Consider the following 13,891-nt stretch of genomic DNA (forward strand, 5'->3'; position numbering starts at 1 on the left):
TATATTCGTGTGGATTGGTTGAATAAGTATATGTTTGGTATAATTAGTCTCATGTTCATGTAATTGGTCTCATCGTAAAAATTGTGCCAGAGGATAACCAAAAACAGATTGGAATCAGCAATCAAAGCTCTATTTGATCCACATAAATTTTTTTTATTTCTAATAAAAAAAACACTTGCTGCCTAAGCAAGCAGAAGAAGCCTTTTACAATTTTTGTTAAAATAGACATCATATATTTTTTTTCTCCTAGTTCATTAAAATGCCGTTGCATAAATTCTTTTATGCATTGGCATATTAAGGAACAGTATTCAAAGGAATGGAAATTTAACAAAAAAGATTGCCATGATGATGATGTTGAATGCATAACATTTATGACATTTAAGTAGTGAACAGAGCTGTCATGCTGATATAAGAGCTTATCTAAAATAAAGAAAACAAATAAAATTGCAGAGGTGAAACTACATATTCTTTCTGTCTCCCACAGCAAGATCCTCAAATGGGTCCACCCTATGCTTTTTAATAGCTATACTAAGCCATCTGTCACATTTTTGGATACTGCCTTGGTGGTAAAGGTTCATATAAATAAACTGGTGATATTGTAGTTTCACCACTGCAGTATTTTCACTGCAGGCAGGACTGTACAAGCATTTTCAATGACTCACTGCAAACATAAAATGCCATTACATGAAAGGACACAGTAAAACTAATTTTCATCTGCTTACAGCTGGTGTCTATATGTTCTGTCTTCCATGTTAACATTGGCTGTGGTTACAAGATATTGACTTCAAAACCAATCCAAACAGGATTTCAATGAAGTTAAAATAAAGTGCTGCTGAATAATGAAGTTAAAATAAAGTGCTGCTGAGCAATGAAGTTAAAATAGTGCTGCTGAACTCAACCCATTTTCTTAGAATTTCCAAAAAGAAGAATGGGCGCAATTCTTTAAAAAAAATAGGATCACATAATGCAGTGCTCTAAAGGTGGTTAGTTTGTAGTTAACAAAGCATAATTGCTTTGTTAACTACAAAGCAATTATGGTTATGAAGCATCAGTGTTTGTAATTGCATGTTTTTGTTGGTCAGTTTGCTGGAAAAACAACCCAAGTTTGTGGGAGAAAAAAAAAAAAAGCCATGCAACTCACACTCAGCTAACCCTATCACATTACGAAAAAAAATTGATAAAAATTCCTCCTTTACTTAAAAGACTTGAAGCTATGCCAATATCTATTCTATTTATTTATTATTATTATTTTTTTTCAATTTCTTAACATCACGCCAAATAATATTTTCTTTTAACATACTGTGGACAGAACAGCAAAATTTCTTCTGAGCATAAATCAACTTGTTTGGAATTTTTAACTTCATTATAAAACAAACTCTTCTCAACAAAATAGATCTAATGAAGAATATAACTAATACTCAATAATACTATTAATAATTATTAATAGGATTATAGTATTTTGCCTTTTGGATTCCTGTAGTTAATGTCTTATATGAAACATGAAAACATGATCTAGATTGGGATTTTTATGTTCCTATGGTTTACTAATTGATAATTTTACTTGAACCAAAAATAAAATACAGATATTTTTGTGTACTGTTTTATGAAATAATAATATTAGGGTATCCTAGGGAAGCCCAGGGCAGTAAGAATTTCATCACCATGGCTTTTATAGATGGGTCTTGTAATTGTCCAGATTTTTCTTCTTCAGCAGTATGTTTTCTAATTTTTTTATCATCTTTAGAATTCATTTTCTCATTTTTTTTTTGTCCCTGAAAAATCTGGGCACACAAGGTATAGATGATATCTCATTATAATTTAAACTGTAACATCAAAATGTCTTGCACTTTATATCCTTTTCTCTGCACTGTTTCTGAATTAACGTTTAATTGCTGATAATGTTAATCTTATTAAATTCATTCTGGTTTAGGAGTTTATGAACTGCAGAAGTTTCATATGACTAGTGAGACACATATTTGGAATGGCCGCTTGAAAGCTGCTATGGAAATGACGTCAACAAAATTGAAGGAATTTAATTCTGTCCTTATTGGCGTGTTTTCTATGGTATTTGGTGCTCAAAACACAGGTAAGTTTTGTTATGCATTGCAGCTTATTTAACAGAATTTGTTTTTTCAAATTGTTTATGATACAGTTGGTGTGCTTTGGAAATGTTTTTAAATGAATCTCCATTTTTTTTTTTTTTTTTTAAATTCCCACAAGAATTACTGTTGATTTTTAGTGTTATTGTCATTATTATATTTTATAATACCTTATAAAAATTAAGTCTGTTTTTATTGTTAACTTTATTCAAGCCAAATTAGTCCAATAAATATGATAATACAAATGCATTGCTGCTATTACCCATTTGGAAGTCTTGGTTCACTTTTCATCATTGATTTTAGGAATTTTGAATGGCCTTTTTTCTTGAGCTGAGTTAACTTGTCTCAGTCAAAGGTGTATAGTTTTTATCTGACAAGCCAGTCTGTAAATGTACATGTTACAGGAATATAATTTTTAAAATTGTAGTGGCTTTGAGAGCCTTCTACAATTAACCAATGTTCAATTCTCCACAAGGTGTGTTGAGTCATACACAAGTTTTAAAAGCTCTGTATTGCTGGCATTTATGAAAATTTTTTATCAATTTTTTTTACAAATAAACATGGTATAATAGCATTGCTGTCTGTCATGTGCAGTCATTTAGTACTTGTGTAGTGGAAAGCTAATTACAATGTCTTTCGGTAAGATGCTAAAGAAACTATTTAAAATTTCAGAAGACAAATTGCACAAGATTTTCCATGCACTGAAAAAGGTAACGCTTTTGCCATGTATACTGTACATAGATGTGATTTTTCAATTTTAAACAGTGGGAAATTTAGTGTAATCAGACATTTGCAAACAAACAATCATAAAGACAATGAATCAATCAATCAGATAATCATAAGTGTACAGTGTATAGAAAGAAATGTAAAATTATAAATAGCATTTCATAGTGATGATACAAATGTTTATTTGCATCTTTTGTTCATAGAACTTAATATTTCTCTGAGTTGTGCTGATCATGCATGTATTTTGTTCAGAAATATGTTTCCTAGTAGCAAAATAACAAAAAAATACAGTTGGGGGAGAAAAAACAGAACAGGCATAGTGAAATTGCACCAACGGGAAACAAAGTGGTAGTGATGGCTCTGAAAAATGGGCCAGTTTGATCTACAGATGGCAGTAGCCAAAGTGATTTCAAGCTATATTGCATTATGATCTTTTGTAATAAATAACTAAATGGGAAAAAAAAAAAAAAAAAAAATTGTCAAATCGAAAGCAGTTTGCTCTCAGTACCAGCATTGGAAGGTGACTTGATGGGGTCAAAAACAGTCTGGCATTTAAGAATTGATCATGTCCCTGTTACAGTAGACCTAAAAACTGGAGTATCAAAGTTATTAAAAGAGGCGATTGAGTACCTGGTGGTAATAGGCTATCTTTGTCATCCTTTTAATTTGTTTGCTGAAAAAGGAGTTGCATGCTGTCCTGTGAAAGTGGATGAATACTTAGTAATCATTTGCTACAATTTAGGAAGAAATGGTAAAAAAAAAGAAAGATAGATATAAACAATTTCAACTGGTACTGTTGAAATGCCACCCAAGTAAAAATATTTTGAAATATGTGTGTGTTTGTTCATGTTGGTTGTCTTTGGTTAGTGTAATTAGATTGATAGAACAGTTGCAACTTTTGACAAGTTTGTTTAACAAAGAGATTAGAAGTGGTCAGAAAAGCCATATGAGAACTTTTCAGAGTTATCAAATTGAAAAGTACAAGTGATTACTAATGAATGCCACTGACATATTCAGTACATGATCCAAAAGAAGCTTTGAAAGAAAAATTAATGAACTCCCCCAAGAAAAAGAATTTCTGAGTTAGACTTCCATTTAAAAAAAAGAAATCCTAAAAAGGCTGAGAAAACTGATAACTAAGCCTGTTATACACACTCATGCAATCTTCAATCCTGTATGCCTAGCATCCATGTACTGAGGTCATTATGCCTAGATATGTTGAAGAGTGTTATATGCAAATTTAGTTAGCAGTGGCAAATGATGCAAGAAAGCCAGCTTATACTGCATCAGCCAAAAATGATTGAGATTGGAACTGAGACCACATATATTTGTGAAATGAATGTGGAAATGTTTGGGAGGTTTAGATTTTTCCAGTTTAGTCAGATAAGTTTGACCACTGTTTGATAGGCATACATACAGCAAAAATATAACCAGCTCTTTGACATAACATGATCTTGACAGTACCCCCATACATACATACTATTCAGACTCTCTCCAGTCACTATCTGGCAGCAAGATTATACACTAACTAATCCAGATGCCTCCTAGAAAGTTACCAATCAGTTTGGTCTAGTGGACTCTAGCAACCTCAAAAGACATCAATTGTACTGCATGATGGAAGAGATGGGGGGGGGGAGGTTGCAGGAATGCTCTGGAGACTAAACATGGATTCCACCACTTCAAGCCTACAATAAGCAAAGTGGTGCTATTGCACTGTTGTTATCTACCACCCAGTATTGCCTGGTATTACAGAGGAGTGGCATTCTTCTGTGTAGTGTGAACATTAAACTTGACTCTTGCTTACATTGGTTTACACCTGGGCAGACATATTCAGTATACTAGTGCCATATTTTTGATTTGCACTAGGAATTATACCCATGGTCACTAACAGTCCCACCATTGTGAAGGTTCAAGCAGAGGATTTGGTTGTCACAGAATGACTGGACTTTGCTGGAATTCAGTTTGCCTGAATATCGGTTCCATTAGTGTTTTATACTCTCAGGTAGCAAGCCCAAGTTCTCTCATACATGAGAGAATGTCTGTGACAGCATCAAGGACCAAAGTTTGCACATTATGCCAAAAAAGTTTCAACATTTTTAGTCAAAACTGTATACATGTCAAAATTAAAAAAAAAAAAAAAGAATTACATGAAACTGTTTTACAATAGATTATATCTTTCCTGCCACTTTTTAGCCAGAATATAAAATTATTCCTTACTAAGAGCTATACTGATTGTAATTTCATACTTGATCCTTCATTTTCCATATCATCAAAATAGTTGATAAATAATTTACTATTTTGATGATAGGAAAATCATCAAATTATTTTAATTTTTCTTCCTTTTTGAAAATTCAAGATAAATAGATAACTTGGATTTTCAATCGAGAAATTAAGGAAAATACTTTTCTTTGAAGGTCGGTTGAGTCTCAGCTGTGTGGGTATAAGTTGGCTAAAAATTGCCAGTGTTTGTGCACTAGCACATTAATAACTCATTTGGTAAGATGACAAACATGGACCAGATCTCCATGGTAGTCACACTTCATAATTGGGGATGAACCTTTAGATAAGAATGGAATTATGACAGCTGTTTTTGAAATTTAATTAGCTGGGCACAAAAAAAAATTATTATTTATATGAGTTAAAAATGAAAACTTTAGGATTAGCAAACCGTATGTCTATGGGTGCCATGGTGCTCACCTAAGATGAGTTATGATATAATAAAAATCAAAAATCATAGTTTACCAAAAGAAAACACATACTACAGTATTGGGTTTAGGTATAAGGCAAATAATTCTTGATAGGTGGCTTTGCTCTCTGGGGTGGGAGGCTCATCACCTCTAGAACCAACTGTGCTGTAACTCTCCATCATTACACAAACATAAAAAAAAGTTATTTTCTAGTGTAATTACTGTAAATTTTTCCCAAGTAAATGATAAAATTATTTCATTTGCTAACTGTTTAAATTGAAAATAATAAACAAATATATAATTGTTTAGTATTATGTTATGTCTATCATTATAATTTTAAATTAATGTGAGTGAACTTGTTAAAACACAAAAAAAAACCTTTCAACTGTAAAATGATCATGGTGGCAAAAAAATAATGTTCATTTTTCTATTATGAATTAAAATAGCTAGACTTGGCATTTAAAGTTTCTGGGACTCAAGGCAGTTCATTGAAAGCAGAGTACCCAACCCAAGGGGTACTCTGCTTTCAATGGGCTGCAGTTTATGTCAACCCTACTTTAGTATTAGTGTGGCAAACACTACAAAAAGAAACCACGCTTACACAGCATCTGCAAAGATAAAAAAAAAATACCCCTTCCCACATCACTTGTCTAACCTCTAAGAATTTGTCTGTCTAGTTCTTTCTTAAATTTATTTACACTTCCCACTTTTACAGCATCAGATTAAAGTTTGTTTCAACAGTCAACCATCCTCTGCCTGAAAGCAAATTTCTTCACATCTGTCTTGCAACCATCCTTCCTCAATTTAAATTTGTGTTCTGTCATGTGTGTTGTCTGAGCAAGAGTAGGGACACTATCAGCATTTCACTTCCTCAAACCATTCCTTTCAAAGCCTTAAATTCCTCATTCACATCTCCTTGCAATTGCATGGTTTTCAGATACCTACAGTTTGCAGAACTGAGGGGTACTCTTGGTAAGAGTACCCTCCCTTTTTTTTCTTCTCACTAATCTCATTTCTTTATTAAAATGAGGCTTCTAGATCTATATGCAGTACTCAAGATGTGGCCTAACCATTGTCTTTATATAATGGTATAATCTCCTCCTTATCCCTGCTGGAAAACCCCCTGTATATCATTGGCAAAACCCATGAGCTGCTCTGTTAGCTTGTCTGCACTGTTCAGAGAACTTCATTTCTGACTACACAGTTATCCCTAGGTCTCTTTCATTCTCTGTTATCCTCAGTTTGTGCTATGCAATTGATATGTTATTCTGGGATTACTGCTAACCATATGCAGTACCTTGCATTTGTCAATTTTTAACTTTATTTGCCATTTCTCAGCCCATCTGCCTAATTTTTCTAGATCTTGTTGCAGTAGCATACTCTGATTACTATCATTAACCACCCTGCCAACTTTATATCATCTGATGAAGGAATATCAGGCTTAGACTTTAAGCCTGACATGGGCTCAGCACTGAAACCTGGGGGGACTCTACTAATAACATTACTCCAAGAAGAGCAGTGGACATTGATAACTACCCTCTACTTTCTCCTGTGCAACCATCCATTTATCCATAGCGTAACTTACTTCTAGTGTCTGTAAGTTTATGTGGAACAATACAAAAGCTTTTATGAAATCTAAGTATATGATGTAAGAATTATTTTTTGCATCCAGTTTACCACCACTATCCCTCACACCAACTATCATTTGCATTGTGTATTATGTATTTGCCTGGGCAGTTCCAGAGGTCACCCTCAACTCCATGTGTGGGTTGTGTGACTGACCTCTTAGTTATTGAGAGGCAGCAATCACCCTGAAAGCACCTCCCATCATTTGACTGTTCAGCTGGGCCTCTGCTGTTAGTAAACTCTGTCAGAGCACTCCCCCCTACAGCTTGCCTGAGTGAGACTGGGGTTTGCCCAGTGTGTATGTGGGGAGGGAACTATAGGGTAACAGGTAAGATTAAGTTGAGGCTAAAAAAATTTTTTTTTTTGAAGAGAACAGGGGGATAGTGTACACAGTGATGGAGGAAATAGTGGAAGAGTAACAGAGGAGATGAATAAGAAGGCATCTCCAGGGTGGAAGTTTGGGTTAGGGTAGGAGGAACTCACTGGGAGCACTAATTTAAGGGGAAGAGAAGTTCAAAAGATGGAGTGGATGGAGAGAGAGGCAGAAAAGAAGCATGTGCCAGTTCACATATAATCTGTTTATGGTGAGAATAATTATTTTCTTTAAAAAATTGCAGTGTGGGGAGGGAGAGGTAGTATGAATATGAGGGCACAGGTAAGATTACTGTGGTATAAGGAAGTTGCTTCTCTAGGCAAAAGATATAATGGGTGGTAATTGGGAGCCCAAGATATGTATGGACTATGTGTGGAGGGGTGGGGGTGTGAATAGATATGTGGACTATGGTTTAAAAAATATTGTTTTAAATGTACCTTTGGGGATATGAGTACAAGGACACTGCTTCCAATAGTTGAAGGAAAAAAAATTCATTGGAAATGTGCAAGGAAGAGAGGATAATGGTAAAGAGGGTGCAGTTAACGGTATGGCTTGCAGGAAAGAATCTTCTTGGACATAAGGTAGATGGGTAATAGTAGGGGGACCTGGGACTGGTTGGGCTATTGGGGGAAGGGGCACACTTGAGAGCACCTGTTTGGTAAGCCTAGATGGAAAGAAGGAGACTTATACTTTAATCATATGGGGAGGGAAAAATTATTTAATTGGGATTATGCAAGGTAGGGGAGGACAATAAGAGTAAAGAAGGTGTGGATGGTTGCAGTGGTGTAGGGAGGCAACTCTTTGAATGAAAAATATAGTTGGCTTAAGGGGGGAACCTGGGACATCAGTAGGCTATTGGGGGAGCATTTGAGAACCTCTATGGTAAGTCTAGTGAGAAGAAGAAAAGTTACAATCTATTTGGTTTATGATGCAAACTAGTCTTGCATCATAAAACTAGGAGAGGGGGAAATAAGAGTAAGGAAGGTACAGAGATAAGAGTATGGGACATGGTTGGGCAAATGTGGGAGGGTGAGTACTTGAGAGTACTTGTATGGTAAGCCTAGATGGTAGGAGGCAAAATGTGTGTGTATGTGGTTGATATTGTTCTGTTCATTTAATTTCAATGTTTATGGGGATAGTGCTTTGTGGGACGGAATAGCTTGAGTACAAGAGCACAGATAGGGTTGAAAACCAAAGTGGGAAGGAAACTTGTTAGCTTACTTGTGGAAGCCTTATACCACCTACAAAAAAAAAAAAAAAAAAAATGTAAGTGTGCAAGGATGGGGGGATCATAAGAACAAAGAAGCTGCAGATAAGAGTATGGTGGGGGTGATGTGGGGAGGCAACTTTTTGGACAAAGTATAGTGGGATTACGAAGAGGGACAAGTACACGAGTGGGCTATTTGTTGGGGGGGGGGAAATACTTGAGGACACCCTTGTTATAAGCATAAATGGGAAGAAGGAAATGTAGTCTATTTAATATATGGTGGGTATTAATCTTCTATTTTAATTAATTTTATGGAAAAAAATTTTTTAGTTGGATTTCGCAAGGTAGGTGGGGACAGCAGTAAGAGTAAAGAAAGTGCAGATAAGAGTATGGTGGGTTGGTTTAGGTCGGCAACTTCCTGAATGAAGGATAATTTAAGAGAAGAGGGGCCTAGGATAAGTAGGTTATTTGTGGGGCACTTGAGAGCACTTATATGATGTCTAGACGGGGAGAAGGAAACTTAGAATCGGTTTAATGTATGCTTAGTGCCAATCTCTATTTTAATTAATCATGTGGGGAAGACTATTTTGTTTACATTTTTTTTTTTTTTTTTGCCAAAATTTCATTTTAAAATAAATGAAAACGCTGCATTTGCAGGAATAGCCAAGAGCCACAGAAGAATAATGAAGTACTAATCCCAAAAATTATTTACAGAAGTTGTAAATAATAACTTTTTAAAACCGGTAAATATAAAAATCTAACATGGTTGATATAATAACCTATAAACAATCTTGCAAGCTTTAAAAAACCTGCTATAATTTCACTATAGTTCAGTTTGTTAGGAATGTCATTTTCAGTAAACAAATTCACCAAACTGTTTACTTGTTCTAGAAGCACCATGTGTTTATAAGTTTTGTTTTGAACTTTCTTTCCCAGCTGCTACAGTGAGAGGAAAAGTCAAAAGAACTGTAAAAGTGATGTAAATATTAGTAAACAGTTTATTGACCATGCATGGTAACAGTTCCTTTTCTTTACAAAACATATTAAAACTCTTAAGTGTGGAGTAACCTACACCGATGAGCCAAAACATTGACTACCTACCTAATATGATGTTGGTCCTCCATGTGCAGCCAAAAGAGCTTGTACCTGGTGAGACATGGATGCTACAAGATTGCTAAATGTGTCTTGTGGTATCTGGTACCAGCAGATCCTTTACCTCCTATAAGATCCATGGTTGAGATGCCTCAGATCGGAGTTGCTGTTCCAACACAAACCACAGATGCTTGATGGGATTGATGTCTGGAGAATTTTGGAGGCCAGGGCATTACCTGGAAGTCTTTCTCATGTTCCGAAAATTATGTAATGATAGAATGCAGAAAAATTAGCAAAGGAACACTTCATACAGTGGTTTTTAGCTTAGATGTGTAATTAGACAGTTCCAAATAATACAATATACACTAATGTAAATATTGTAAGTATTACTGTTCATAAATTTTCCTATGACATCAAACTTTTGTAAGTGCAAAAAAAAAAAAAAAAACCAATTGATGTCATTTTTAAATTTTACCCATGGCAGTGAACTTTCATGTATAATAAATGTTTTTCCATTATTTTATAATTTATGATTGTTTTGTCATCTGAATGGATTTTGTTATATTAGAACTGTCTCACAGTTGTAAAGACCTAAATATTTTGAAAAATTTTGTCAGACTTCATTATTTTTTGTTCATGTTGTATTTAGAGTTGAATGAGAATTTTTTTTTTCCCCCTCATCATTTGTCTGTGTTAGATTTATTGTTTCTTTATTAATTTGTTTGTGTGTATGCATGCATGCGTGCGTCTTACCATTTAAATTTATTTTTTGTTAATAATAATAATAGTATGTTTATATTATTGTATGTATAATAATATGTATGTATATATTATGTGTGTGTATATACACACACACTAAACTTCTGTCTTTAGTATATGCGCTGTGGCAACATGAAGATTTCGATAAATGTGCTAGTGGCAAGTTAAGTTTGGCTAATGAAATAAATAAATCAGTATGTAAGTATTATTTTTTAATATACTATGAACTTAGCATTTAAATTGATTTTATTGTTAATTATGTTTGTCTTCTTATAGTTAAATAAATAAAAAGATTTACCGAGTTAAACAGTAAAGAAATTTCAGATTAAAAAAGAAAAAAAGCATAATTTGAAGATGCAAATTTTTTGATGATTTAAATATGTTAGGAAATTACCAGGTTTAGCATTTTGCTAATTCAACAAGTATTTTAGGGATGAAAACTAGTTGTGGTCTTTTCTAGATGGGATGGAAATAAACATCAGCAGTTATTAATCATTGGCAAATAACAAGTAAAGAAAAAGAGACTTATATTACAGAAATATGATAATATCATTCAAGTAACATACCTTGTTGTTGATTTAACAATGAATAGAGATGTGCTGCAAGTTGATCTATTACCAGCTGGATGTGATGAGTCTAATGACATTTTAAAAGGAATACAAGCAAAGCTAATTCTTTTACAAGCAATTGTTTATATTTTGGACATAAATTTTAACTAAAGTGAAGTACGATCATTTAAACTGACCACACTAAAATATGGTCAGTTTGCAGATACTGATAAAAAGATTGTGCCATATTTGTCATGGTATCGTATTGAAGAAGTTTCCTGTACAAGTTTTTGGGCAAATTAACTGCTTCATATATTAATCAAATATGTAGTAAATCTTAGAAAAAAGTCTAGTAAATAAATAACTGATTATATATGTATTTAAAGAAGTTTAAAGAATATATTAAACAACTCATAGCTAAAGCAATACAATAAATTGTATATTTTTTGCAGAGTATAAATGCTGGCTGACCAAGCAAACAAAAATTAAGAAGTTTTCAGTTTCTTTCGTTAAATTATTTAGCCCAAAAAATTTATTTCTTATTTTTACAACTGATCTTAACTCAAGAGGGTTTGTTTGTTTGTTATTTGGTTTTTGGGAGCATTAGCAACTAAGGCCATATTGCTCCGGGGATATGCGGTGGTCATTCCCTGACCTCTCCACATCCTCCGTATTTGGTGTTCCCCCGGCTCGAACCCTGGTCTAATCAAAAAGCATGTGCTACGCACTGCTGCTCCTGCCCATCTTGCTTACAGAGGCGCCACTCAAGAGGGTGTGTGTGTGAGAGAGACAGTAATTGGTTATGCAAATTTTTATTTGAAACAGAAGCAGTATGCTATCCACGATATTGGATTTTCTTTTGAGTTGCAAAAGTAGGGGTAGGGAAGTCATAATCCCACTCTGAGGTAATACAGTGGGATTATGACTAATTGCAGAACCATGTTTGAATACTGTTTTCAGGTATGGAGACCACACATAAAAAAAGACATCAAGCTTCTTGAAAGGGCCTAAAGACTGTCATTGTCCATGGTGAGAATGGCAAAGAGCATCCATATGAGTAAAGGCTTCAAATATGCAGGCTGCAGAGCTTGGTAAGAGGAGACCTGATTGATTGAGTTGTATAAGGCTCTGAGAGGAGAAGAGAAAGTAAAATGAATACAGATGAAATCAGGCTTAATGTCCAAGTTTGCAGCTTAATGTTGAAGTTTCCAAAAAACAGGCTTAATGTCTAAGTTTGCAGACAATACAAAGGTTTGCAGGGCTGTTAATGACACTAATGACAGTACAGTGCTGCAACATGATCTAGAAAAGTTGAGCAGATGGGCTGAGAGGTGGCAAATGGAGTTTAACATTGACAAATGTAAAGTACTACATATGGGAAGCAGTAATCCCAGTGTAAAGTATCAACCATGTGGTACCACACTGACAGTGGTAGAGAATGAAAAGGACCTGGGGGTAATTGTGCAGGCAGATATGAAGTCTTCTGAGCAGAGCAGACGGTCTGCAAGAGTAGCTCATGGTGTCTTGTTAATGATATACAGGAATTTTTCTAGCAGGGATAAGGAGGTGATTATCCCCTTGTATAAGGCAATGGCCAGGCCACACCTTGAGTACTGTATACAGGTCTGGAGATCTCATTTTAAGAAGGATGTAGATCTGTTGGAATAAGTACAGAGAAGGGCAACAAGATTAGTGAATGGAACAAAAGGTTGCTCTTACAAAGAAAGCTTAAGTTTTGCAAATTACAGTGTCTGGAGACTAGGCACCTGCGAGGTGATCTGATTGAGGTGTATAAAGTCTCTCAAAGTCTTGAATGGTTTGAGCATGTTCAATGCGGATGGGATTCTTCCTCTTGCTCAGAATAATCGCCTGAGAGGGCATAAATTCAAATTGAGGAAAGACGGTTGTAGGATTGATGTGTGGAAGTTTGCCTTTAGCCAGCAGGTGGTTGTTTGGTGGAACTAACTTCCATTTGTCATTGTAGAAGTTGATAGCTTAAATAGATTCAAGATAGAGCTTGACAAACATTTGGAGCGAGTGGATGGGTGAAATAAGGGGTTTTTTTTTGGCTGATGTTGATAACAGTGATAATAAGATCATCTACATAAGCCTGGGAGGTGACCTCTCCCAAGTCCATGCCAAGGAATTCATCCAAGATTCCACAAGAATGAGTCCAGAACCGAGCCCTGTGGACATCCTCTTTACACCTGTCTGGTGATTTTCATATATGGAGCATTGAGTGATTGACCTGTTGGAAAGGTAGCTTTTGATTGAGTTATATAGGTTTATTGGAAGCTTTGATTGACACAGTCTTCCCAGAACGCTTGGTCAAGTGAGTCGAACGCCTCAGCAAAGTCGACAGCGATAACCAGAAAGTATTTCTTTTGGGTAATTCCTACTGTTTCAAGAAGATTCTGGAGTGTGTCCACCATGGAGTGTCCCGTTTTGAATCCAAATTGTCTATGGGAAGCCATGTTTGCATTGTTGTAGCATTTGAGAAGTCTGTAGTAACCTTTAGAGTAACCTTTCTAGAGTTTACTAAGTACCAACAGGAGAGTGATGGGATGGTAGGAGTTCAGATGGTTTTGTTGTGTTCTTCAGGATTTTACGTTGGCCGACTTCCAATTTGTTGGGTAGTGACAATCATATAGGCAGGTATTGAATAGATGAATTGGGGGCACACTCCACTGTTTTCTTTATAATGTCAGGCTCCAGCAGGTCTGGTCCTGAGCATTTACTGTCTTTGATTAGGGCTGTGGCAATTTGTAGTTCTC

The 13,891-nt window shown here is 35.1% G+C and overlaps 1 protein-coding gene across 1 annotated transcript in view; it reads left to right on the forward strand.

Annotated features, from left to right (window-relative positions):
* The window catches only part of LOC150082828 (protein NipSnap homolog 3A-like), an 82,908-nt gene that overhangs the window by 51,988 nt on the left and 17,029 nt on the right, over positions 1 to 13,891 (forward strand). Inside the window, exons 4-5 of the mRNA XM_090376840.1 lie at positions 1,931 to 2,086; positions 10,684 to 10,767. Coding sequence (XP_090232966.1) covers positions 1,931 to 2,086; positions 10,684 to 10,767 — 240 coding nt within the window. The remainder of the gene's footprint in view (positions 1 to 1,930; positions 2,087 to 10,683; positions 10,768 to 13,891) is intronic.

This window comes from Mastigoproctus giganteus, chromosome 7, assembly GCF_048544385.1.
Source record: "Mastigoproctus giganteus isolate SK-2022 chromosome 7, ASM4854438v1, whole genome shotgun sequence".
NCBI classification, from domain to species: domain Eukaryota; kingdom Metazoa; phylum Arthropoda; class Arachnida; order Uropygi; family Thelyphonidae; genus Mastigoproctus; species Mastigoproctus giganteus.